Below are 27,388 nucleotides of genomic sequence, written 5' to 3' on the forward strand. Positions count from 1 at the left end.
TGTTTTTTTTATTTCAAATAACTACCTCTGTACCACTGTTTAATGTTTTTTTGATGCGAAAACAAAACAAGGAAATCTTTAAAAAGTTTATTGTTTGAATAATATGGCCTCTTATAATGTTTCAACTTATTAAATAGGTCTTTACATACATCAGCTTTCTTAATTAGAAAATACATGTGTAATTCTTTTTATTTGAATTGAATTATAACTCTTCATTTATAACGTTGTGTGGTAATCATGCTATGAAGGTATTACCATGACATTTTCTGGATTTTCCAGTCAAGATTGTATTCACAAATCTTTATGCCTGAAGATACGAACTATGCTTGCTCGTTTATACAGTTAGTTATTTACGCTCATAAGAGAAAATTAGTGTTGATACATAGGAGTTGCTCTATCATCAAATATTTTGTTATAAGAAAACATTATGCTGGCGAGGCATGATTTTATTGCGAAGCAATGCTAATTGGTCAGTAGATTACGCTTCACCAGCATAAGGCATTTTATATCACGATAATTGATATATATTATAAATGACTGATATAAATAGCGTTTCGACAGAGATCTTGTATTGCATTCTCAGTTGACTTGATACTTTTAGATATTCAGCGAAATGCCACGTTGTCAGTGGCATGCGGCGTACAAAGTGTGTTGTAGAGATATTATAATTATGTTTCTTCTTATTGGAAACCTGTAGTAAAAGGCCAGTAAAGAAAGATTTGGAAAAAAAAATTACCCCTCTTATTATGATGTAATGTTACATAAACTACCAATAAGTAGAACACGCTTCGCTAGCCTAAGACGTTATATGTCATGCTAATTGAAACATCATAATGTTTCCTTTTCGATCTGGTTCGTGAAAAGTTTATTTTGAATTTTGCGCAAAGCTACTTGAGGACTATCTGCAGTGAATTTAGCAATTTAATAATTTAGCAGTAAAAAACTAGAGGTGAGACAGCTAGTCATCACCACCCATCGCCAACTCTTAGGCTACTCTTTTACCAACGAATAGTAGGATTGACTGTCACATTATAATCTCCCCACGACTGAAAGACTGAGCATGTTTGTTGGGACGGGGATTCGAACCCGTGACCCTAAGATTGTGAGTCAAGCGCCCTAACCACCTGGCCATGCCGGGCCAAACAGTTTGGAGCACTAGTAAATCTCTGTTTCATTCCACAGAGACAAATGAGACAAGCCTTTTTTAGCCAAAATGTACAGATGATATAGAGAACTTAGGGAGAAGTTTATATTATTTTACAACAGTGGCTGTCTCTTGTAAGCTGTAAATATTCTTCCATATTTTGTGCAGTGCGTTTTTATCATATTTCAAAGGAAAAGGTTTGAAAATTTGTCAAAAGCACATTTTATTATTTTTTACCAAACCTCCTCGGTGACTCAGCGGTAAGTCCCACGGTTTACAGTGCTAAAATTCGAGTTTCAATACCTGTGGTGAGCAGAGAGCAGAGAGCCCAGTGTGCAGTTATGTCCTTAATAAAAAAACAAGCTAATCAAACAGCTTGTTCTCGGTGGGATAGCGGTAAGTCTATGGATTTACAACGCTAAAATGAGAGTTTCAATTTCCCTCGTTGGACACAGCAGATAGTCCGATGTGGCTTTGCTATGAAATAACATACATACACATACCAAACAGCTTATTCTGCCACTTTGGATAATACGGTAATGTTAGTTACACTATTTGATTAACGTTTTAGCTCATCATGTTTGGTATCTATAGTTTATTATGGCATTTGATATGATAATATGGCTGTGAATTGTGTTAAAATTAGCTATCTTCTTTGTTTTCAGTATAGAAAATATTATGATTATGTCTCTAACGTTTTAAAAAATAACATATTGTGCGTGAGTAATAATGTATTCACTTTTAAGTTCTACTTGCAGAAAGAGTTAAACCTTAGCCATAAAGATCAATGTCAGAAAGCAAAACACGTTATGAAATGTCGTTACAATTCGAAATTAAAAATAGTATTTTTGTGAAAGAGAATATTGTTTGTTTCTTTGTTGATTTTTTTGTACAGAGCTATTCCAGGGCTATTTGCCCTAAAATTGAAATGCTAGACTAGAAGGAAGGCAGCTAATCAACTTCGCCCAATGTCAACTCTTGGACTACTCTTTACCAACAAATATGACACCCCGCAGCCCAAAGGGCAAGCATGTTCGGAGACAGGTTGCTATCCCGCGACTCGCAAACAGCAAGTCAAGCGCACTAATCACTAGTCCATACAAGGCCAACTTAATGATGAACGCAGTTTGTAGTTATTATAAATTTTAATATTGTTGAACTTTTGAGTTTATGTCTTCACGTTAGGTAAAAATATAATCATCACGCCTGATTTAATAACACATTATAAGAAAAACATTTTTAAGTCTCTCATAGACATTGCAACTACTTCATTCTTCGTCGTTGGCCTGGCGTGGTCTGATGGCTAGTGCGTTCCACTCGCAATCTGCGTCATCATGAATGTTTGTTCAGCCTTTCAACCACACGGATGTTATAATGTCAAGATTAATCCCACTTTTCATGGGTAAAGACTAGCCCAAAAGTTGGCGGTTGGTGCTATTGACTAACTGCCTTCCCTTTAATCAATCATTTCGAAATTAGTGATGGTTGACACAGATAGTTCTCGAGTAGCTTTGCTCGAAATTCAACAATAAAAGAAACTTCTGTCGATCATGTTTAATCTAAATGCCGTGATTACCCACAGTGTCAATATAACTAGATTCTACAAAGAAAAGCCAAATCACTCTTATAAAATACTTTTTGACAAACTTTTCATAAACGTTATGATCCTCCACCAAATATAAACAGATTAAAGACAGACATAATGTAGAAACTCACCATACTCTCTCTCTCTTTCTCTTTGTGACAACGTCGACATTCTTTATCCAAAGTAACCAGCTGAATTTGACTTCAAGTTCAAAACCAATTTCACCTGTAAAAATAGTTTCATATGGTCACTTTTGTTCATCCCGTTAGTTAGCAGACACTGTTGGAAGGATTTATCATTCTTTTGGTTACATACTTCTTAGAATATATTAGAACACTGAAAGAAGCTGTCATTAATCAACTACACTAGATGTGTCATATCATCAAGCTCCTCCCCCCCGCACAATAATATCACTTCTTTACTTAGCAGATAGATAAATTACTTAGTAAAGTAGCCAGTAATTAGTAGTACTGACATCCCAACTACAATCATGAGAAAATTTGGCACCAAAACACGCTTCATTACTACATTTAATCAAGGACCTAGTGTAATTCAGTTGAAAACTGGGTCTGTTGATCACCTATTTTGTTTCTAATTAAACACAAAGCTACACAATGGGCTACCTGTGATCTGCCAATCATGGGTATTGAAACCCGGTTTCTAGCGGTATAAATCCACAGACTTACCGCTGTGCCACTGGAGGGCTGATCAACTGTTAATTAAAATATCAAACCTTTTTAAGTTCGAAGAATACTACAATATTAAGATGTTCAACAATAAAAGTTAAAAACTTCACCGAAGAAGAAAATACTTTAAACAGTGTCATCAGAGTACCTTCATAGGTGGAGTGGGGGAGTCGATTTTATTTGTGAACTGAACATAAAATACTAATAAAAAAAAAAAGACTGTCTCTTCCACCGCCGTAACGAAGAGATTGGGACTGTCTGACTGGCATGTGTGAAGAGTGGTGTTGAAGGCTCTACTTAGACTGACCTGAGCAATACTTCATCCGAATATCTATAAAGCAGATATTGCATATTCGCTCTCTTGTATTCGTGCCATGTCTAAGTCAAAAGCAACATAAAACTGCTTTAAAGCAGTTTATCATGTCACAATGTATTACACTTGGCAGTAGCTCTAAGCTCTGTACATGGAGAACTGAATATATAGGCTTAGTAAGTTATATTAAAGCGATTCTTTAGATTATCATATAATTACGGTTCATGTCGCCACGTCCGGTGATGCTCTACCTGATAGCATTTCACCTTTATAACAGCCTTACAACGTAGTTTCCACTACAAACAGCTCAATCGTCATGTTCAAAGCACTGCAGTCCCTGTTTGATTTCCATAATTCATCTAGTGTACAAGAAAGACAGTTTCCCTGCACCCGTTTTAACGGTCTGATTGCATAGAAATTCATAGACGAATTGACCGATAGATCTTTCTATGGAATAGCACGAATACGTGTTTCATTCTCAAGCTACTCGAAGTATGTGACAGTTGAAAAGATATGTCGTAGAAGCAATATGTAAAGACGTGATTTGTGATGCATTTCGAGACCTGTTACAAAGCAATTTGGTTATCACGACTGACGCATGACTTGTTACTGGTCTGTCTTTCTAGATGGTCTTTTATAGGCCTGGCTTTCTTAAGTGTCCATTTTCTCCTATAAGTATGATTTATATTTATGAAAATATAACTAATGAAACACCTTGTGCCAAAAATCTACCACTCAGGCTACATTCTGTCATATTTTTTCACCTTGATGAAGATGACTACTGTTTTTCACATGTGTCCTCCTTTACCAGATTATATTGTACCTGGAATAAAAAGGCAAAAAGTACATTTCTACAGTAAATCCAGATATAGCAAGCTAATAAGAATAGATATTTTGTATTATATCATAAACGTAAGCTTTTATTATAATGTGGCATTATACTAAGAAGTGTAAAACATATATATAAGGAGTTGAATTAAAATGGTGATCTCCTTTACCCATTCTGTGAACTCCTTTACACGCATCTCACCATATCCCCAATTATCGCTCACAGATTTAGCTTTGTAATGTATCAATGTTATTTATACAGTTAAAAAAGATACACATATGTTATGTAATCCCACTTTCAAAGAATTTTCTTGAATCAAAACGAGTTGATTTGTGACTTATACATTTTAAATCCATCCTACCCTAATCATCTGCACATGGTAGAAACTAAATATGGCGGGAAAAGTATTATACACTCTATATATTCCCCTCTGAAGCAAAACTGAAGTAAAGGAGAACACGTAAAGGAGTTCACGCAATTTCATGTTCAGTGATTTTCATTGAAGAATGCAATTTACTCTTTATATATATATATACAGATTGATGAATGTATAGATATATATAGGTTATAAAACCAAAAAGTATGATTGATTTTAAGTGACAAATCAACAAGAATGAGTAAAAATTAGTGTAAGTAGGGGGCATATTATTCCTAACTTCAAATATTTCCTGGGTTTTAATGGTTAACATTTTCCTATAGTACATATAACTGAAAAAAACAATTTTTCTCTCACTTTCAAAATAATGTAAGGTCCCTTTTAATTTTTGAAGTTAATACACATTTATTATTGTATTCTATGTTAGAAAGTTTTATTATTGCATTTCTGTAACAAAGCCATACTTATGAAAATGTTTTTATTGTATCTACTTTATCTATTCTGAAGTTTGCAAACAATTAAAGAAACTCATTATACATTGTATCATGCGAGTGTTATGGTGTCTAGTGTTGTCTGAACTTAGGTCACGAGTTAACTGCATCAAGTTGAATCATAATGTAAGTTTTGACTGATTTTAAAATTAAAATTTGGGAGATTCAAGACATCAAACTGCTAGTTACAACTTTGTATCAAATTAGCTACACTAATTACTGGGTTAATTTTTTAGTTCTATTCCAAGTAAGTAGCTTGTTTTGATTAGAAGTTTATGATAATATATATATATATATATTTATACATAAAAATTTTCTGTGGGGTTTTATATCTAGTTACAAGTTCTAGACAAGTATCATGTGTACAACCTTGAACTCTCTGCTCTTGCCCTTTGGGACAACATCTCATGTTTAGTTAGAGACTTAAGCCTAGAACTTGTCTAGTCTTCACACTTGATCTGCTTGCTGGATAATTTGTTAAATGGGTCAAAGCTGGTTGGCTAACATGCTGATCTGTTTCCTTTTTTTACTGCCTGTCAACAAAGCTATTGCTTGTTCAGAATTTGCCCAGTGTCAAACATATATTTGCATTGCATTCACTGCATAAAGTTGAATGTTTCTTATTTACCAGTAGCCAGGAAAGTCAATCAAACAATCCTGCAGAGAGAAAATATTTATTAGTATTGCCCTTTATACTTGAAATTTATATGTTGGCATAACTCAGTGTTTAACAAACATTTTATGAAAGTCCCTTTCATCTGCAGTTAATTCAAATTTAATTATAAATTTACTAAAGAAATCTTGTCAAACCTTCCATTATCATGGTTTTAGTAATTCATATGTTGGTTTGAGTGCACCTTAGGATACCACAGTTGGCAAAAAATCACCACCAACACATTCTTTTTAAATTAAATATTTTGCACCACTGACACAGCAAAAATTAAGTGTTCAAAAATATCTAATTGCTACCAATGTTTTCAATGAATATAAGTTACATCATAAGAAACTACGACTCGTATGTTTTTAGTTGTTTAGGTTGTTCTTCAGTATTTAATAAGACTACACAAACTGGATCTTTAGCAAACTACAAAATCCTACAACTAAAGCTATACATTCTTGGAATGTACACGTTTTATTATTCAAAATACTCAGATTATTACAGTTTATTATATTATAAAATTCATGTTCAACCATGTTTAGTACTGTATTTGTGAGTATATGAGTGTACTCTTAAAACACTACTAGATACCAACACAAAAATTACATGAACTATGATCCATTTTTCTTAACAAACTTGGATTACACCTCAAAAATAACACTATGTAATGTTTTTTAAATACATGCACCATACTTACAGGGTCTGTTAGCATTGCTTTCAGATGAGAAAATACAGCCAGAAATGCAAGTATCTCAAAAACCACCAGGTTCACAGCACTGTAGTATGGGTAAGCTCCACTGATAGGCAACATGATTACAATCAAAATCACATATTCTGCATACAATACTAACAACCAAGTCATTACTGCACAGATGATGCCACAAATGTCTCGTACAAACCAAAACCTCCGCCCACAACATCGATTATTTTTCTCCAAGATTAACATTTCAGCCATTGGCAATGATGGGTATGAGAGCTGTCTTGAAGAACTGCGTACATGCCTTCTACTAAATTGAATAAAAATAATAATTACAAAATATACAAAAATTCACTTATAAAAATCTAATTTAAAAAGTAATTGCTGGTATTTATTGAAGTAAACAGCAACATACACAACAATTTGCTATTAAACAATAAGAATTTTTTTTTATATTTCAATGTTTTAATGAGGTCTTAAATGTTCTTGCCACTATTGAAAAAAACATTAATTACATTTGACCAATGTATCACACTGCTTTATGAAGTACAGGTTGAAGAGCTTTATTTGAACATAATAATGATGTACATAATGAGCACAGGAATAAGACCATAAGAAAGGGCAATATGGCACAAGTCTAGTTGTATAAGGATACAATAACCTTCTTCTTCTTAAGCTCAAAATTCCATTAAACAGAAGCAAGAACTTGATCTGTTCTTTAAACAACAGCTAAACACTAGATGGTAACTTTTAGATATAAAATGATATCAATAATCATATTTAAATCCTTTTTTACAACTAGTGGTGTCATACGACTCATTTTTCTTCCATTTTATTTGTTTTATCTTGAGCACAGCTGTTGTGAACATGTGGGTCAGGTTTTCTTAAGTGACGAATTTGATATCGCCGGTGTTCTGGGACAAATTTTTCTGAGTACGTACGATGGACAGTTTTCCAAAAGTATGTAATGTGTTAAGTTTTTCCAGTAAACCAAGGAAAAAACAATGTGGGGTGTTAAAAGTAGCACGTCGCCAGCAGAAAAATTTAATTTCAAATCAATAACACAAAAATTATAAGTATGACTCAAGCCTTTATTGTGATTAATTAGTAAATATTTATGTTTTGAAAATCTGTTATTAGTTGATTGTCCCATTACTTTTTCACATATAAAAATATCCAAAATAACATGTTGCCATAATCATGTGTTCTCCTTTATAGCTGTTAATTTTTAAGACAATAATTACAAATTTTTGAGTAAATAAAATGATTAGAGTCTAATATCAATCCAGGAAGTATATAATTTGATTTGATCATACCCCAAATACAGGGTATCAAGAGATGTTTTGGGTATGTCCATTTGGAGCTTGTAATAAAATTATTATTTTTTAAGTACATGATCTCCACTACGTATATATCTAGTGTAGATACTCAAATTATGTCATTTTGTTATATCGTTATACACAACAGCCAAGACATTTGTTGTTATCAATAACTGAAAGGGTCACACACACACACACACACTCACATACATATCTATTATATTACTTTAAAGAGATGAATGGAGGATATTGAGTGTATCGATTGTAGAAAAACTTTAAAAACAAACACATATTTCTAAGTTGCAATTTTTTGTTGACTTATATTTAATGAAATGAAATATAGAGAACATATACGAAAAGAGTAATCAATTACTACACCCAACATTTAAGCTAATTAGCAGATTCCACTAATTAACAAGCTCTACAACACAATATCGCACAGAAATGAGCAAAACTGAATACATCTCTTGAAATCATTCAAATAAGTTAGTTGATTCAAATCCAGTGAGTGGATAGTACAGCAACATTTCTATCAAGAAAACCCAGGATTAAATTCTGGCCACAACCACCAAAGAAACAGTCCTTCCCTGAAGACAGCAGTGTATTAGCAGTCAAAATGTAAGATATAAACTAGTTAGTAATTATTATCTAGCAATAAAACAAATACTAGTAATTAATTAATAATTAGATTTAGGTGATTATATAGGTTATTAACCATGACAACCAAAAATAATTTCTATGAACAAAAATGGGCTTTGTCATGGGTTTTCTCCTGTCTTCCAATGTCAATAAACTCTTCATTTCAGACTTTGAGACAAGAGACATAAATCAGCTAACCTAAAGCCATGCATTTGAAAATATGTCAGTGACACATTTGTCATCAGGTCACACAAGAAACATTTCCTGACACCTCAATTCCCAAAACTCCAACAACTGGTGCACTTTGCAGCTAGAAGAACACAACAAAATACTATTTCTTGATGCAACAGCACAAGTACATAACCATGATAATTATGTACTGCTTTTGACTAACTTTTACATAAAACATGCCCACACCCTTCAGTACCTACACACAGATCCAACCATTTACAGTTAGTCAAACATGGGATCACCAGGAACTTCTAAAATAGAGCTAAGAGAGTTTGTAAAGCTGAATACATACAACAAGAGCTTTAGCTCATTTGCCAAACCTTGTAATTTAATAAATACTCTAAGAACTTCATAAATCAAGCACTAGGAACTAGAAGTCTCAATCAAACAACCGATGAACCAGCCACCACCATTTCTTTCCCAGCAGAGGATATCAACTACAAATTCAGGAGAATTTTCTAGAACTTCAATATCAAAGTAACTGTCAAATCTGGCAAGATACTAAAAGAACTTCCTCACCTCAGTGGCCTATAAAAGTAAGCATATAGGCAACAATATATCTGCAGCTGTGGAAACACATTAATAAATTGGAAAAACTATTAAAGAATAGCAGAACATGTACATGCAATGTGACTTCTTCACCCAGAGAAGTCAGCCATTGCACAGCACCCTTACAACACAGGACACCAAATTATCAACATAGAGAAAGACTGGAATAGAGCAGCACCTGAAACAACATTTTACAAAATAAGAACATAACACAAAAAACTGGACTAAACAATCACTCTCACAATCAAAAAAAGGACTCAGTAGCACTAATTCCCTCTTAAAACCATGCTGCCAATAATCTGGATTTATACAAAAAAAAAAAAAACACCATCCTCAAAATGTATTGGTAGTCTCCATTCTTTAGCATTTTCCCTCCAGTTTGCACTACTTTTCATATAAAGAACCCTTCCTGATGAAAGACTCAGCACAATAACTGAAATGTCACTTACTCAGACAGAAGGAAGAAGCAAGCCACAGGAAATACATCAATACACTGCCTAAAACTTTCTTCAAAGAAAGAAACATACTTTTGAACATTTCTCAGAATATTGTGACAGCAGAAAAAAAAATTAATTTCTAAAACAAAAGAAAAAGATGTATTTAGCTTGTCTAGACTTGGGGAATGTAAGACACAATATGATAATCATTTGGCAGAATAAATTATCAGTTTTATATACATTAAGCAAAACAACTATGTATGGCCTTACTTGTTTCTATATTTTCTAAATGTTTTATACAGATGTAAAAGCACAAAACAAGATAAAAAGGAAAACACCCATATGTTCAAGTTTATTTAACAAACAATAAAAGTAGTTTCTAAATTTTGTAGATGAAGTTGTCTATTGATTTTTAGTACTTTATTTTATTTATCCTTTGAAAACATATTTTATTAAGCTCAACCTTAAAAGTGCCAAAAATAAACTTTCAGAAATAAAAGGAAAAATAATTTAAAGTACGTGAAAAACTTACTGTGCACCCCCCCCTAACTCAAAAATAAAAAGTTACATTTTCTAGTTAGGTTTCACAATTTTGTAAAAATAATTCTATATAATTTATGCTGTGTGCAAAACTCAGAGCAAACATTTGGTTGTAACAGATTTGACATCCCTAATCTCTCTCTTTGTTTCTTTTATTTTTTCTGTTTCTTTCTTACCGTTTCATCATTCCATATTGCCTGGACTTGAGTACCAAACATAACCAAGGTAAATATGGCAAAGAGTAAAGCTTCAAACATCAGAAGTAGCAGAAGAACTACAGTAGCAGGTGGTGAGTGCGAGGAACATTCTATAACAAGATATTTCTTTTTTCTCAAAACAATTGTAATGGTATGGAACATGCACAAAATTAATCAAAACGTAAATGAGGAAAGAAAGGTTCAGATAATTTTTTTGACCAATATTTTAAAAAAGAAATTACCTTAAACTCCAGGGAATAGTATAAATACAATTGATTATTAATATTTCAAGTTATGTAGGCTAAATTAAAATAATGGTATTACAATGGAATTATACTTTTTTCTGCAAGTTGTATACAGTTTCTTTTCTAACAAATATTATTCTTGTTATATGCAATAAAACAGATTTACCTACATAATTAACACATGTTACAACTAACAGAACAGTGAATATAATATTCATATGAATTATCTATAATTATAGAAATAAATTTCATTAATCAAAAACTAGGGGGTCAAAATCTTATGTTTAAAATATATTTGAATTCAGCCGACTCTCGTTTATTTAAGAATCCATGTAACATTCTAAGAGTCCACAACATTGTTATGTTTCTTTCTTGATAATGTAATAATTTTTAAGAAGTTACTGACTACCAAAAAGTTTTGAAAAAAAAATCTAAATTCTTAATGGTGTTTTCCTATAAAATCAGGGTTCTCATGCTTCCAAAACAAAATTTCCAGGAAATTTTGATAAAATGAAGGTGGCATCACATTAACACTAAAAAGCTACGGACACAAATTGTATGAAACAATGTACCAAAGAGCAGATTTTTTGTGGAAGAAAAAACTATCATAATGGTCTTAAAAGGTCAGCAAAAATTACAAGAGCTCTACTTCACTATACAATTAGAATATTTCATTGTAATGAGGCTGGATATACTCTATTAATGCAGCAAGTGTTGAGTGTTTTTATTTAGAAATCTCAAAAATCTATCTTTTTTTCTTTTACAAGTTAGTAAATACATCACTATTTACTCGTCTTTTGGCTCATTTGATCTCTAAAGACACAAAATAAAAAGTCTTGAAATTCTGTTGTCTTTTCAGTATTAATCATTGTTGACAAACATACACACATCCATAATACTGCATGTAAATATCATTTCCTATTGACTTCTTGCTGTTGTAGGTCAAGATCAGATCACGAATTCTGATAGACTTGAAATCATATTCTTACACTTGGCATACAGTATGCAGTTTATTGACTTTAATCCAATTATTTTTTAGGCCTAAAAAAGTCACCTTTCACCATATAATGCCAAAAAGCAATAACAAATTGTGTTATATGCCTAGTCTATTACTTGTCTCCAATTTTCAAAGAAATTGGTGTCAATAAAAACAAAAACAAATCTTTCGTCATCTCTATTCAACAACACATTTACAAACACTAGAGGTAGCTTTGCTGCAGCAGGATCATCAGTATTGAATACTGGGGTGAATGAAATAATAATTAAAGCTAATAAATAATGTTTCATTATTTTACCTCTGCCACTATTTCATTTTGTTATTCATATGAAATTAATATAAATAAAATTTGTGTTATTAGTTTATTTTAAAATATCTTGCATTTTAAGAAAAAACTGCAGTAAACAGGCCTTCACATAAGATTAAAAGATGTATAAAACTGTATATTAGATAGGTAGTTAATTAAACATGATGTTGTTTCATTTTAATTATGAGTAATGTAGGCTATTTCTGAACTGTTTGTCAAAACTACACATTTAACAATTCTGCTTTGCTGATACTATACATTGAAACACTGAACTGTCTAATAGTCAGAAAACTTTGTAGTACAACTAATGTTACTAAACAGCATGAAACAACAAGCCCAAATATTCAACTGTATGACATTATATACCAAAGATGACATGACTAACACTGAGAAAAATGGATGAATGCCATTCTCTTAAAAAAATTATGGTCTAAAGAAAGACCTGCAGTTGGAAGCTCAGGTCAAGCAAGAAAACACAGACAAATGCAAGTAATAGTCACACTGATGAATAAGGTGTCTAACACATCTAGTGATGTTTGCAAGCTATGCACATCATTGCTAGAGTAAACACCAATCACAATTAAGACAATTTTAAGTTTACAAAATTTTCCAAAAAGCATGGGAACCCTGAATAAGCATTGAATATTCATGAGTAAAAATTATCTTTTTTATAATGCAGAAAACTTTTTCTGTTAAATTAGAATATTTAACAGCAAAATACAAAATACCAGAACTTATATGGCATATCAATGTATAAATACTTAATACTGATGATTTTAATGTAATATAATTCACCTTTGCTTAAAAAGATATTCATTACTGCTTCATTTTCAATCAAAAACATGGATGTAAACATAAAAATCAACTACTATTATGCATTTCCAAGTGGCCAAAACTTTTATTACAAACTTGTCAAAAATAATTTGCTTAGACCATTATCCTTTTTCTCTCTTTATAATTTTGTTTCAACTTAAATTGCATTTTCATGGTTATGTTGATTCAGTTCTTTTTGTTCCCAGATACTATGGATTGCATTTTGGATTACTGTGTTTTAGTGTCAGAAGGGGAGAGTAAAGTTTATCATTTTAAATTTACAATAGTTTGAAATATTTTAGATTCAGCTTCATAGAGCGGAAACAGAAAAGATGTGTTCAGTTTCAGGTTATTTGAAAAATGAGGAATATTGTTATTTGTAAACAATGTTATCATCATTATTTTACTGTATTTTGCTGGCATTAAACAACACAAGGTTAATTTCAGTTTTCAGGGAAAGTTGAATATCTTGTGAGTGGAATATGACAAAGTGGATGCCTGAGTTTTAACTTAAGAAGTTGGCTCTAATTATATGAATTCACCAAAAATGTGAATCAGTATAAAAACTCAAAACAAGATTTTCATTTTATTTGATCTTGATGAGGACACTTATCTCGTAATCTGCTAGTGTATTATGTGTCTTCAGAATGGACCACTTTGTATGTGGTGGTTTTGTCTTGAATAATGCATTTACTGTGACATTTTTTTTACCACTGACTTGATGTCCTAAATTTGAGAAGTAAACTTTGCTTTACTGTAAATAAACACTGATGTCAATGGAGGTGTCCATTATGGGGCAAACTGTTTTATGAACATATAGCTAAAAGTCAAGAAGACTAGAAAAAAAAGAAGAGCAAGATATGTTATGATGAACAAAATCCTGAATAAAAAGACAGCAATCAGATACATTTTACACAGGTAACTGCCATGTGAACAGTCAAGAAAATTAAGATAGAAATTGTAAAGCAGAACAATACAAGTTTTAACTTTGTAGCTGAAACCAACAGAAGCACTATTAACTTTATGGGTTGGAGCTTGAAACAACCTTTTATAACTGAATCTGTCAAGCTTCAGAGTCCCATAAATTTATTATTTCATACCCTAAACTACAGGTCTCAGACTCGCATTTAAATATTTAAACCCTCCAAACTGACTGAGTAAACCACATAATGATAAGAATAAATTTCTCAAATCATAGGAATAATATTTTTTATTGAAAAGACAGTCAATCATGAAAAGCAAAATAACTTAAAATACTAAGATGTACTCTCACACAGGTAGCTGGGGCTCATAAAGCCAAATATGAAAAAGATACACACAGACATAAACAAACTGTTCAACAATGCCAAATGTAGAAACAACAAGTCATATTTTGTATTTTCTGAAAATAATTTTGAAGTAAAGATATTTCAATGTATAAAGAGCTGAATGAAGTACATGACTGTTGGAAAGAAGCAAACTTCAACTCCAGAGAAAACTTTAAACATACTTTAAATAAAATTTTGTTTTATACTGTATTATTACCTGGTAAATCATAATACAAGACACAGGTATAATCGAAGCAAATTAAGTTTATTTTACTCTACATAATGGAAAAATTAAGTCTAATTTTCATAAGTACTTTCACTTCTTTTGTATGAATTCAGTATCACAATGAGAAAGTAGAAGAAAATTTGGTATTAAAATAAAAACATACTTTTCATGAAAGCTTTAAATTCTTTCTCCTCAATGAACTTAAAAGATTTTGATGTTTGCATTCTATTTAGTATTAGTAAATTACGATTTTTATACCATAGCTTTTGGATAGCTAACAGGTTTTTGTACACTGCAAGTTTAAGTGGGATAAAAATAACTGCCCCTTTTTTAAGTGTAAGAAAAAAGACTGCAAAAACTTTATTGAACATGTAGACATACATCTAAGTGACAAAGCAGTGTTTATTAAACATTGTGCAATAACACAGAACTAAATACAAATAACTAAAATTAAATTAGAACAATTTTTAGTCACATGAACTGATGAGAGACAGAAGGAATTCTTTAATTAGCAAGGTTTATTTAATCAGAAGTTCAGATTCAGAATTCTAAAGCTTCATATATTGATAAAAAATTATATATGTTCATTATGTTGACATATTGCATAGTGAAAGGAATTGTTGACTGATAATCCAATATTTTCATGTGCTCTCACACTTTAAGTTTAGTTTCATCAGTATAGGAAGCTTTACGGTTTTTGCACATGTGTAAATAAACATGTAATACACAATGAGTAACCAGAAAGCAGACTTTATTGTGGAAATTGTCTAATGGCAGGTTTAAACATATCCTTTGGGTCAATTTGAGGATAGTATTTGTTACTTTTTACATTTTCATAATTAAAATAAATCTCAACCAGTTACATACCTCCAAAATACTAAAAGCCTTTCCTTGTTCAGTGTGAACTTATGATGAACAGAAAAACATTGCAATAAAAGTTTCCCAATGTCCTTTACACATTGCAGAGCATGCATTACTTTCCTGTAATTCTCTCACCTTCCACTTGACTTATTGTGCAAGTGTCAGAAGATGTTACAGAATCCCTGCTTTCTCACCACAATTTATATTTTATTGAAAGTTGCAGTCATAATGGAACTTCAGTTGTGGGGAGGCATGAGGGAAGGTTTTTCAGAGTAAAGTATCTGTTTAAAAGTCAAATCAACTAGATATACCTCTGAAATACTGAAAGCCAGAATATCTACATTGTAAAGGAGGAAGGAGATGTTTGTTTGTTTGTTTTGAATTTCACGCAAAGCTACATGAAGGCTAGCCGTCCCTAATTTAGCAGTGTAAGACTAGAGGAAAGGCAGCTATTCATCACTACCCACTGCCAACTCTTTTACTAACGAATAGTGGGATTGACCATCACATTATAACACCCCCATGGCTGAAAGGGCGAGCATGTTTGGTGGGACGGGGATTCGAACCCGTAACCCTCAGATTGCGAGTCGAGCGCCCTAACCCCCCTGGCCATCCCAGGCCCACGTGGAAGATAATGAACATGAAAAGAAACCAAAGTTACCAAACTACAAAGTACAGGACAGGAAGAAAATAATCTAGACTATAAGGATTAGGTAGTCAAGCAGAGTCCAAATAGAATCCAGAACCAGAACATAATTTGCAGAACTGAATTCAAGGGAGGATGAGCAGAACAGACAAGCCTCTTAAGACATTCAGAAAAAAGGCAATCTTCTCATTAGGGTACATCTTTGCCCATGACATCCTTTAATTCAGGAAAAAGGGAACAGGTTTGTAAATGGTAATGGTGTATTGAACCTGTGAAGTAAACAATGGGACACAAGTGGTGAAATAACAAGTAAGAGGAATACTTCTCAGGTGAGAACCCTAAACATGTATTATGAACTGACATACTCCAGAGGTATCCTGGTTTTAGTTGAGATATCTAGTGATAACAGTAGTCCCGTTTCCAACATATCTAATACCACACAAGGATGTGCACATGGAGGTGGAAAAAGTACCTGCTGAAGCAGTGTCGGCTACCAGTTAGCACCCTCTGTCCACTTCCAAAGGTCAGCAGCCCCTCATGGAGATTCAGTAAAGGGGGTAGAGCTGAGCAATAAGTGGAATTTGCTAACTGATAAAGTATTGAGCTCATTAACCAACTACATTCAACTAATCAATTATTCTCACAGGATGGCTAAAAAACAACAAAAACTAACACACCACTCCAAATCAGATTTCAATACTCACAATGGACAGATAACCCACTGTGGAATTTCATGCGTAACAATAAACAAACATAATGGCAATATTTCAGTTATTTGGATAATTGAAATACTCAAAAATAGTAAAAATTGGAAACCCTAATTTCAATCAGTTGGTCATTTTAATGAGTCATGATGATAATTTATTAAGCTGAGCAAACTTGAATTAATCAAAAATAATAATAAAAAGTAAAAGCGACAATATTTTAATTACTGGATAGTTGGAATAATCAAGAACAGTAATAATGAGAAACACTAGATGATTCCGTTTGTGACACTAATCGATGCTCATACATTTTTTTTTATTTACAATGTACACTATATGTTTAGCTTCTGCAAGTAGAAAAAAGGATGATAATGTTGAATGAAAAACTTTATTTACAATTTACATGTTGTTTCCATTTATAAATTTTTATCAGTGTTAAGGAAGTTTAAGCACACATTTGTGCTGAACAAAAAAACTGTTATTTATAACATACACTACATGTTGCTTACCCTGAGCAAGTGTTAAAATAGGACAATATGCAAGAGGATAAAATGAATAGCTTTAAAAGTATGGGTAGATGTAATGATCATAAAAAAAAACAACTGCAGAAGGGAATGATTATCAAAATGACATGCTAAAACAATAAACTTCTGCTGGTAAGATGAAAGTTAAGGTGAGATACCTGCATATACGAGGCCAACTGATTAAAAGACAGCACCTTGCAACAGACTCAGATAGGCAAAAATGTGGAAGGAACGTGATGACCACATGGTAGCAGACACAACAGCAGTGGGGCCCATAGGTAAAGAGTAGATATGTTGTGATCTAATTAAAGTAATTGAGAGAATGATGCAGAAAATTAATTTATCAAAACAATACAACTTATAACATGCACGATAGAAAACTAAAAAATGGATCAAAGTAAAAAATCAAATGGAAGACCCCCCCCAAACAAAAGTGAGGATCAAAAACATGAAAGGGAAGAACAGAAGGAGAACATGAAGTGTACGAATACAGAAGTAGTGTCAAAAATCATCAGTAGAAAGTGAGAAAATTAAAGAATTGAGTAAGGAAGTCATCTTACACAACACAATTATCCTCATATGTAACAGAAATAGGTTCAAAATTGAAACTATATAACATACTTGAGAGAATAAAAAAGATGACACCAACAGAAATGTATTCAGTATTAAGGCTAGTTATGTAGTAAACCCAGCTTTGGAGAATACAAAGGCATTAGGTTTGAGCAAAAACTGACCTTCATCAGAGACAAGTGAAAATGGCATGTGTTACTCATAATTATTATACCTACCAGAAATATCAGGATACAACAGAAAAAGTATGTTGAACCATCAAAACTGGAATACTCACTATTATTTTCCCCATGTAATACAGGCCAATTACTTAAATGAAAGGCCCCCTACAAATTTATACAACTTCTAACAGTGAAGGAAACAGTTGCATCAAAAAAGAATATTGCAACAAAGTGAAAAAACCACTGTCAACAAGAAAACTTAAATTATAGCTGAAAATCAGAACTTATGTAAGATCCATCAACACTTGTACAATAAGTTGTGTGTAAGGTGAGAGAGTGGAGAATTATGGATGAGGCATTCTCTGCAATGCACAAAGGTTAGTTGTTCCAGAGCAAAACCACATTGGGCTATCTTCGGTATCTACTGCAGGGAATTGAACCCCATATTTAAATGTTGTAAGTCCGTAAACTTATCACTGTCCCACCAGTGGACAATGCATAAAGAACATTCAGAAAATATTAGTCACATTTAGTTGAAAACATGAGTTCAAACTAAACAAGGAAAGGCTTTCAGTATTTCAGAGGTAAGTCGCCCATATTTTAATATTTTTCTAAGATGTTTCTTGACAATAATGCTCCGTTTTACAAAATATGTAAATGGTGTATTTAGGTACAATGATAATTTTTATGATTTAACAATCTTATGATATAAAAGCAAGTGGGTGATTATTTCTGAGTTTGGATATTTTGTAGAAAGGAAATCTCTTTGTGAAGGCCAGATAAGTAGAGCATAGATTATTGGCTGTGTTATGTAAGCAATGTGGAAAGTTAACACTTGTAACTAAATGTTAAAAAGGCTGAATTATTTAGCTCTGTCGGTCTGTTCCTGTAATTATATTTTTTCTTGTTTCTGTAGGTTACTGATGATGGAATCCTTGTTATTCTGAAATGCTTAATAAAAATGGTTTGTGTTATGTTCATATTTTTTAATACAACATGCGATTGTATTTTTCACAACCAAATGTTCATACTTATGATAAAAAATTAACTACCATGATTTACTACTTGAATTTTAATTAACTAAACTACTTGCTAATAGTTATATAAAGATGTTACTTACTTTTCCAATCTCCATTTATGCAAGTTATAAAGTGACTGATGGCCAAAAAGAAAGCATGGGCTGATATCACAGCTATGTAGAACTAAGAGGAAAACATTAATAAGTATGTGTATATATATATACATTTTATTCAAATTCAAGTACAAATGGAATTATATTTCCAGTGAACAAAAAATACAACAGTAATGTGAAAGTTTTGACTATATTACCAACACACACAAAAGTTTGTTACAAAATCTTTTATATATTTATTTAAAAAAATATTTACTCAATAATCTCATAAGTGAACAAAAACTGAATATTTGAAACATTTCTCTTTTTTTTTAATCTCCATCTAGTTTTTGATCTTTTTTATTATTTAAATTGACTTGTAACTTGTAAATTGATGTATTTCGGTTTATTACATTATTCCATTTTATTTTACAAACAATTTTGGCTTGACTTGACATAAAAAATATTTTTGTGGACAATAAATTCCACTTCTTAAATAAGACTTAAATCTCCTGATTCATATTCACAATGAATTTCATTTTCGTGTGTAGTATGATGGTTTGATGTTTTGTCAATAAATGTTAATGCATTTGTGATAATCAGATTTGTTTTATGCTATCAGTATATTTTAATTAATATTAATTTACCCTTTCATTCAAAATATACTCTCATTCATATGTATGGTCAGTTTTGTTATTAATTATCCTAATTTATTTAAAATACTGTTAATATTTTACAGTTACTTCATGCTTTCCATCATTCTTAGTCTATGAATATTTATCTCATACATGTATAATAACATTAAATGTTCCATGCTACATTATTACTTTCCAAGCAGACTGAGATATGTTATATAAATATATGGCTTGTTATAAGTTAGTTTCAGTACTCTGTCAGTTGAAAGGTACAATATCAAAATAACATGAAAACAGGAATGCATTTTAGTACAAGAGTTCACCAATGTTATAAAGATGAACTTTAAAGTATATCTTACTGCTTACTCATCTATTTTTTGTCTGTAGCTCAAGAATGTGCTTTGAAGCTAATATTTTACAATAACCAACAAGCATATTTTAAGTTGTATACTACATCATATAACCAGCTGATTAAGCTTATGATTTAAAAAAACTTTGTGAATGTATCAAAAATAAGTGACAACTTTAATTTCTTTGACACTATAATATTATGGTTAGAACAAAAATTTAGAATTTAGAAATTATTAGTTTATAACCCCCATCCAAGTATATCTATATACCGTAATTTATGTAACATTTTTAAGTTACTGTTAATCTTCAGGTCTTTTCTCCTCTATATTTTTTTCTGTTTTTGCTAATGATACAACTCTATATCATACATTCGCTGTAAAAAAAGGAGTTATTTTACATTTTACTCTCAGACAAAAAAAAAAGAGAGTAAGATTCTAATACTACCAGTATAATTTGAAAAATAATGTTCTAGTAATGTTTTGTTTTTCTTTTGACCAGAAAGTACTTGAAGAAGATACAAAAATGAGCAACATTTGTATATCACCAGTAAAATTTAAAAGTTATAATTTTCCTAGACTGGAAATGTATTTCCAATAGGAACTTACCTCCTCTAACATAAATAGATATTCTCGTTCAGTGCTGTCCTCTATATGCAAAAACATTTTTTACACATGCCACAAGCCTTCTATCTCCCCTCTATTGGAATTGACTGATTCCAATGCATCTCTCATGCAAATCTTTATGTGTCAACCCTCCATCAATAAGAATGTGACATACTCTTATGATGATTGTGGCTCCCTCTATTCAATTCTACCGGACTATCACTTCAAGTTTTGGCAGAAAATGGAAGCACTGGTTTTCAGTGGGGAGGAAGTGTGGGAAGTATGAATGGAGGTAAATACCTATTAGAAATACATTTTCAGTCTAGGAAAATTATAACTTCCAATACAGTACATTACCTCTTCTCCCATAAGTAGCTAAAATCCCAAGTTGAATAGGTGGAGGGACTGGTAAGGTGTCGAACTGGAAGAGAAGACACTCAGAACAAAGTACAGGAGGAAGACGATAAATAGGAAGAAGTCAATCGAATGAGGAGCAGAGCCCAGAAGAAGGAGAAAGTATACAAACAGAGGACAGTTGCCAAGGAAAAAAAGAAGCAGGAATGGACACCACAGAAGGAAGCCATGCAGGCAATATATAACAAAAAAGAGCATGTACAGGACAAAGAAGTCTATTCGGATCAGGATGAGGATAAAGGTGTGAAACAGAAGGAAGGGAAAGCAGCTGAACGGAGGAGTTGTGCTCACAAGCTGCCGAGATGTGAGGGAAGAAAAATTATCTGCAGAAAGGAGAAGATATGTAGAAGGATAAAGAGCATGTGAAACATTGATGGCAAATAAACAGACCACCGACATCCACAGGCAAACAGGAGAAGGAAATAAGATATAAGGAAAGGTGAAACATGGAGCACTGGGAGAATGGTTTGAACATAGACAAAGTGAGGCAGTGCAGGACCACATCAATATCCCCAACCAGAAGGGCACCCAACTGCAGCAGACGACAATTCCAGAAAGAACACATTCACAGGTAAAGTATACGAGAGGAAAATACCTGCGGGATCGGATAAAACCAAAGGTGTGGGACAGGGCCACCCAAAAATCCAAGACTGAGGAGACAGATGATGGATCCAGAAACCAACAACATGAAGTCCATTTGAATTGAGAAATTTCCTTTTAGGAAGTGGGAATGAAACAAGCCAGAAAAGAGGCTAACCGTGGGGAGAAGCCAGATTACCTTGCCAATGATCAGAGAAAACCAGCCATGAAGACAGAGGACAGAAAGGTCTGGATGAAATACTGGTGACTGAGGGTGGCAAAGAAGGGACGAAGACAGAGGAGGAAGTCAGAGCTGAAGAAGCCACAGAAAACAGCTGAGATGGCCAGGAAAGAGCTATCAGAAGGACTGAACACGGAGTGTCAAGGATGAACAAAATCACCCGGAAAAGAAGGAGAACAGGAAGATAGACAAATGTGTAGGTCCAATCCTGGCTGAAAACATCAATAGCCAGAACAAGTAGACGAAGAACCGGACACCAAAACCAGGGCAATTTGTGGTAAAGGGACATAGCAAAATCCTCAATGTGAGAAGTGCCCCACTGAAGTCAAAGTCATTGGAAAACAAAATGATTGAAAATGTTGTCTGGACAGGAATCCAATCCATAACAAAAGTGAAAGCACCTGCAACATGACACACAATTATAGGAATATTGAGCATGTGGGCCAGAAAGAAGATACAACTAATGAAAACAGAAGGATGGAAAATGGGTGCCACCCTGATGATTGAGATAAGCAACCAATGAAGAAAAGTCAGACTAGATCATTACCAGACGATTTCTGGCCAGATGGAGGAAATGAACCAAAACACAACCTAGAGTGAGAAGTTCCAGTATGTTGATAGGACAAGTCCTCTCAGCCACAGACCAAAAATCCTGAATCTTCCAATTGATCAACCTATGCCCCTCATCCCCAAAGGGATGAATCCATGAAATGTGGAAAAACCAGATAAGGAGAAGGAAGTGGGAGACTTACCGAGGTGTGAGTCATATGTAACCCAATTGACAACAAGCGTAGGAGAAAGGGTAATAAAAGCTGACAAAGGATCCATGCAAAATTGCACTGGTCGTGAAAAGCCCACCTGCACATAAGCCTGACCTGAAGAGCTAAAGCTACCATGGAAGATCACATCCCCAAAATCAATAGAACTTTGCGAACTGTAATTGAACTGAAAACTCATTGAACAAAGTCGAAGAGGAGAAGGGCAGGCCATACTGAGATATGTATAGAAAAAGAAAAACACCCAACTAGAGAAGATATTAGATAGGTTGCAGTAAAGGCTTCTTCAACTTGATTAACAGCTTATTACAGCCACCTCCAGGATCAGCTGGTAAGGGTAACAGGCAGACCCCTGTTTGGAACAAGAAAACAGTAGCCAGTCGACCAGTGATGAAAGAATGCTCTGAGTGCCCAACAAAACATACAAGACTGAAGCAAGTCCGAAGGGCAGTGCATAAAACAAAGAAACCACCTTGTGGAGAATAAACCGAAGAGAGGGTTACAAATGATGAAATATCAGGATATTTAAACAAACATTCGTGACATTCCTCTTTGACCTTGATAAACCTGGCGAAAAATAACCCACCTAAGGGTGAGAAATAACTCCAAGATCAAACGGGGACAGATTGAAAATTTGAATGAGGAGGGACAAACCTCGTACAAGCTGTCAGTGTCCGGTTTGACATGGGGATAACAAACAGCCTGGAACAAAAACTTGGAGAAAGATGATGAAAAGATGCAATGGCCTGTAAAGACAGAAAATCTTGTACCATCTCGGACAGATGCAAGCTGGAGGCAGGATCCCAAGTCATGGGGAAGGAAAAAGGTACCAGGAACAAAGGAGGAGGAGGGTAAATTCATTGTAGAAATATGCAAGTCAAACAAAAGTGTTTGTGATGTAAAATATGTGAGTAAGAAAAAATAATAATAATAAAGACTTGTAAATCAAGTTAAATTAATAGATTTCTTCAATGTAAAGAAAAAAATAATAATGAAGAAATCCACTTCAGCAATTAAACTATTAAAATCATGATTCACACAAAGAGCACCAAAAGAAAATATGTCTGAACATGAGTACTACCAAACAAGAAGTGATAGTTTAGTAGAATTGAATAGAAGGAGCCACATGTGTCATGAGAGTATGTCGCACTCTTATTAATGGAGGGTTGATGCATGATGATTTGCATAAGACACATTGGAAACAGTCAATTTCAATGGAGGGTAGATAGAAGGCTTGTGACATATGTAAACATTTCTTTTGCATAAAGAGGGCAGCATTGAATGAGAATAGCTATTTATGTGAGAAGAGGTAATGTACCATATCCGAAAATATTGTTATAGTAATATTATGCTTCTTACCAGACAAGTAAGCAAGTACTAAAGATGATGCATTTTAATAACAATTAAAACATTTGAGAAACATCATAAGCTATTGTAATTCTTTAGGTCTTAAGAAGATATTAGATGTTTTTTCACAAATAGTTTGATAAATGTAGGTCTAAAGGGAATTGTTTTAGCATGGAATCCAGGTGTTAGGTATAACATTATATCTTCACAAACAAGCAAACATTAAAAGACAATATATATATATTAACATAAGAGAACTTAAAATATTATTTTTAGGTTCTAGAACCTGTGTGCAATTCTGATAAGGTTATAAACCTGGATACAAATATGCAATAAAACTTACTTACTGTAAAAAGCACAAAATATTTTTGATTATTTTCTCCAACACAGTTATTGACCCAAGGACAGTGATGATCCATCTTGCGAATACAACGTTGACAAACACTACAGTGATGGGCTCTTTCTGGCTTAATGCAGCAGCATTTTGGACATTTATAAACAACTTGTCCTTCTCGCAACCCCAACTGTTGGATAGCTTCTTTTGTTGCATTACCCTGGGGTACTGCACCCTAAATATGATAGAATATATATAATGCACATAAAAACTGTTTCAATGAATTTTAATTTATTTTATCTTTATGTATTTATACCTTGTAGGATGTGATAAAATAAAATAGGTTTCATTAGTGGTTTAAATATATACATATCCATACAATGATTTTTCCAAGAATCACGTCTTGGTCTCATAGCACTCTACCCTCACAATGCACATTTTCATCTCAGTTATGTTAAAAAAAATGCTATGCTTCACTCTATGGTATGAAACATATGGCATGAATTTATGAGTGGTCATAATTTAAGAATATTTCTAACTTTCATCTTGTCCTCAATTGTTTGCTTAGGAAAGATGATGATTTATCTTTCAACTATAAAACTAAGTATTACTAGTTTATAAGTTTAATATTCAAACAGTGCTTAGAAAAGTGACCAACTAAAATTAATTTTTTGTTTCAAACAGCTTTTTATTTTTTTAAGATAATTTACATTTCAAAAGTCAACATTTTCATAGATATATTTTACATAAATTCCCAGTAGTACTTGTACAAAGCTACTCAAGGACAACCAGCTAGTCAACAGCATTAAACATCACTTTTTGGGCAACACTAATACAATAGTAGGATTTGAGCATCATTCTCATATTGCTGGAAAAATCAACTTCAATAACTGATTTAATCGATTACCTATGAGCATAGATTACATCAAATACTGCCACACAAAATAATTGATTAGTTAAAATTATAATTAAATCAATTAACATCACAAAAATAATCAACTAATCTAAATAAGTATTTCTGATAATTACTATTTTCAATTCTTCCAAGTATCCAAATCTAATGTGAGAATTATTGATTACTTGAATGTAATCTATAAATGAGCCTGATAATTAATTGATTTGTAAATTCCACTAATCATCTAGCTCTACAAACTTATAATGAACCCATGGCTCCAAAGTTCAGAAAGCTTTTTTTCTGTGGCAATGAGATGTGAACCACAGATCCTCAGATATACAGTCTGGCACATCTGCCACTAGGCCACAGCCAGTGCACTTGTGAAAAAAAGAAACACACTAGTACTTCAGTGTAAAAAACAAAAGGCAAGATGATTCGTATACAAGTATATAGATTTGTTTTGGATTAAGACATAATGTGATCCACTGTATCTACTGTTATAAGTTATATTTTTAATGATTTACTTTGTTTGTTAGCTAGAAGGTGCATGATGCTAAGATAGGCATAGAACACTTACAAAGTTTTACATTAATATCAAGTTTTCTCATACATTCAAAGCTACATTATAAATACAGGATACTAGTTTCAAGAGTAGAGTGAGTTAAAAGATTATCAAATAAACTGAGTTAAGAAGATATTAGAGTAAATCAGTCAGTGTGCTATTTATTACAGTTACTTTGCGGAAGTAAGTTGATTTGATTTTATGTTTGCCCTAGAGTGTTAGAGGTTTGAATTCCATTTGTAATGTAGGCCTACAAAAATTTATGACAGTATACAACTGCTCAAGCTTGTAGAAATGTTAAAAGGAGAAATACAGAAATTTCTTCTCATCATGTGGACTAAACATGGAATTATTTTCACCAGATAATTTACAAGACAATGAAAGAACTACAATAAAGCAATTGTAATCATCAATAACAAGAGGATTTGCTATAGCAGAATCATCATATTCATGATGCTATAATCTAACTTCTACTGAAGAACAGTCTAAGTTACCATAAACAGACAATATTACTAAAATAACTTGACATCATGTCATGTACATGACAGTAAATTATTGTAAGCCTTATTTTTAATGTTATAATTTAGAGGGTGGATGATATGATCTGAAAATTATTTTGAACTGAGCCTGATATGCCTCCCATGGTACCTTTCAACTGTCCAGCTAAATTTTAAACCTGGATTTGGTAGTGAAATGGCTGGATTAGTCCAAATAGATTGTCTTTTTCCATATGTTGTAACAAATGGTGTTTTAAATTAGAATTCTTGACAGATACATAAAGAGGTGTGGCTGATTTAATCTTTGCATTTACTAATTCGTTTTCCAAATGTTTTATTTTGTCACTGATGTTCATTCCTACCTCAATGATCTCTTTTTGTTCTTCTCCAATTTTGTCATTACAGCTTCTCTGTATATCTCTAATAACTTCATCGATTGTCTCCAATCAAGTTTATTTCTGTTTTTAATTTTTCTTTAAATATTATGTCTCATTCTTTCTAACTCCTCTGTCATGTTTTTCAAATTTTCTGTCCCTTTCTTCTTTACCTTCTTTTAATTGTTTCATCATTTCTAGTAAATTTTCCATTTCAATTCTCACCATGTTGAAGTTTGAAGAGTAGCCAAAGCTCTATTTTATTTTCACCAAAAGAATCCCACTTTTGACACCAATGTTATGATGTATTCAATTGGTGGAAAGATTCTTATGGATTATTCAGTAAAAATAGTGCCAAATCCAGTCCATATTACAATAATAAATTATTTCTGCAATAATGTTTGCTTCAGGCTACATTCACTTTAACACAAGTTGTAGGCCTAAGTTCACAAACAACCAAGACTAATGGTATGCTAAACTCCCAAATAAAGTTTACAGAATGTCCTCACTAATTAATCGATCGAGCAACTGAATAAAGATGATAACTATCATTAGTAACACTGAACTGAATCACTCACTTAATATATCAACTGCTCATTCATTACTCGGTGATTCACT

The 27,388-nt window shown here is 32.7% G+C and overlaps 1 protein-coding gene across 1 annotated transcript; it reads right to left on the minus strand.

Moving 5' to 3' along the window:
• Positions 1-10,646: 10,646 nt before the first annotated feature.
• Positions 10,647-26,998, minus strand: LOC106458336 (palmitoyltransferase ZDHHC3-like). The gene is made up of 4 exons (XM_013917845.2): positions 26,900-26,998; positions 24,456-24,677; positions 19,173-19,254; positions 10,647-10,801 (listed from the first exon to the last, which is right to left on the minus strand). Exons 1-4 carry the CDS (start codon positions 26,996-26,998, stop codon positions 10,647-10,649), a joined length of 558 nt encoding a protein of 185 aa, XP_013773299.1.
• Between the last annotated feature and the right edge of the window lie 390 nt (positions 26,999-27,388).

The sequence above is a fragment of the Limulus polyphemus genome, unplaced genomic scaffold (genome assembly GCF_000517525.1).
Source record: "Limulus polyphemus unplaced genomic scaffold, Limulus_polyphemus-2.1.2 Scaffold448, whole genome shotgun sequence".
NCBI classification, from domain to species: domain Eukaryota; kingdom Metazoa; phylum Arthropoda; class Merostomata; order Xiphosura; family Limulidae; genus Limulus; species Limulus polyphemus.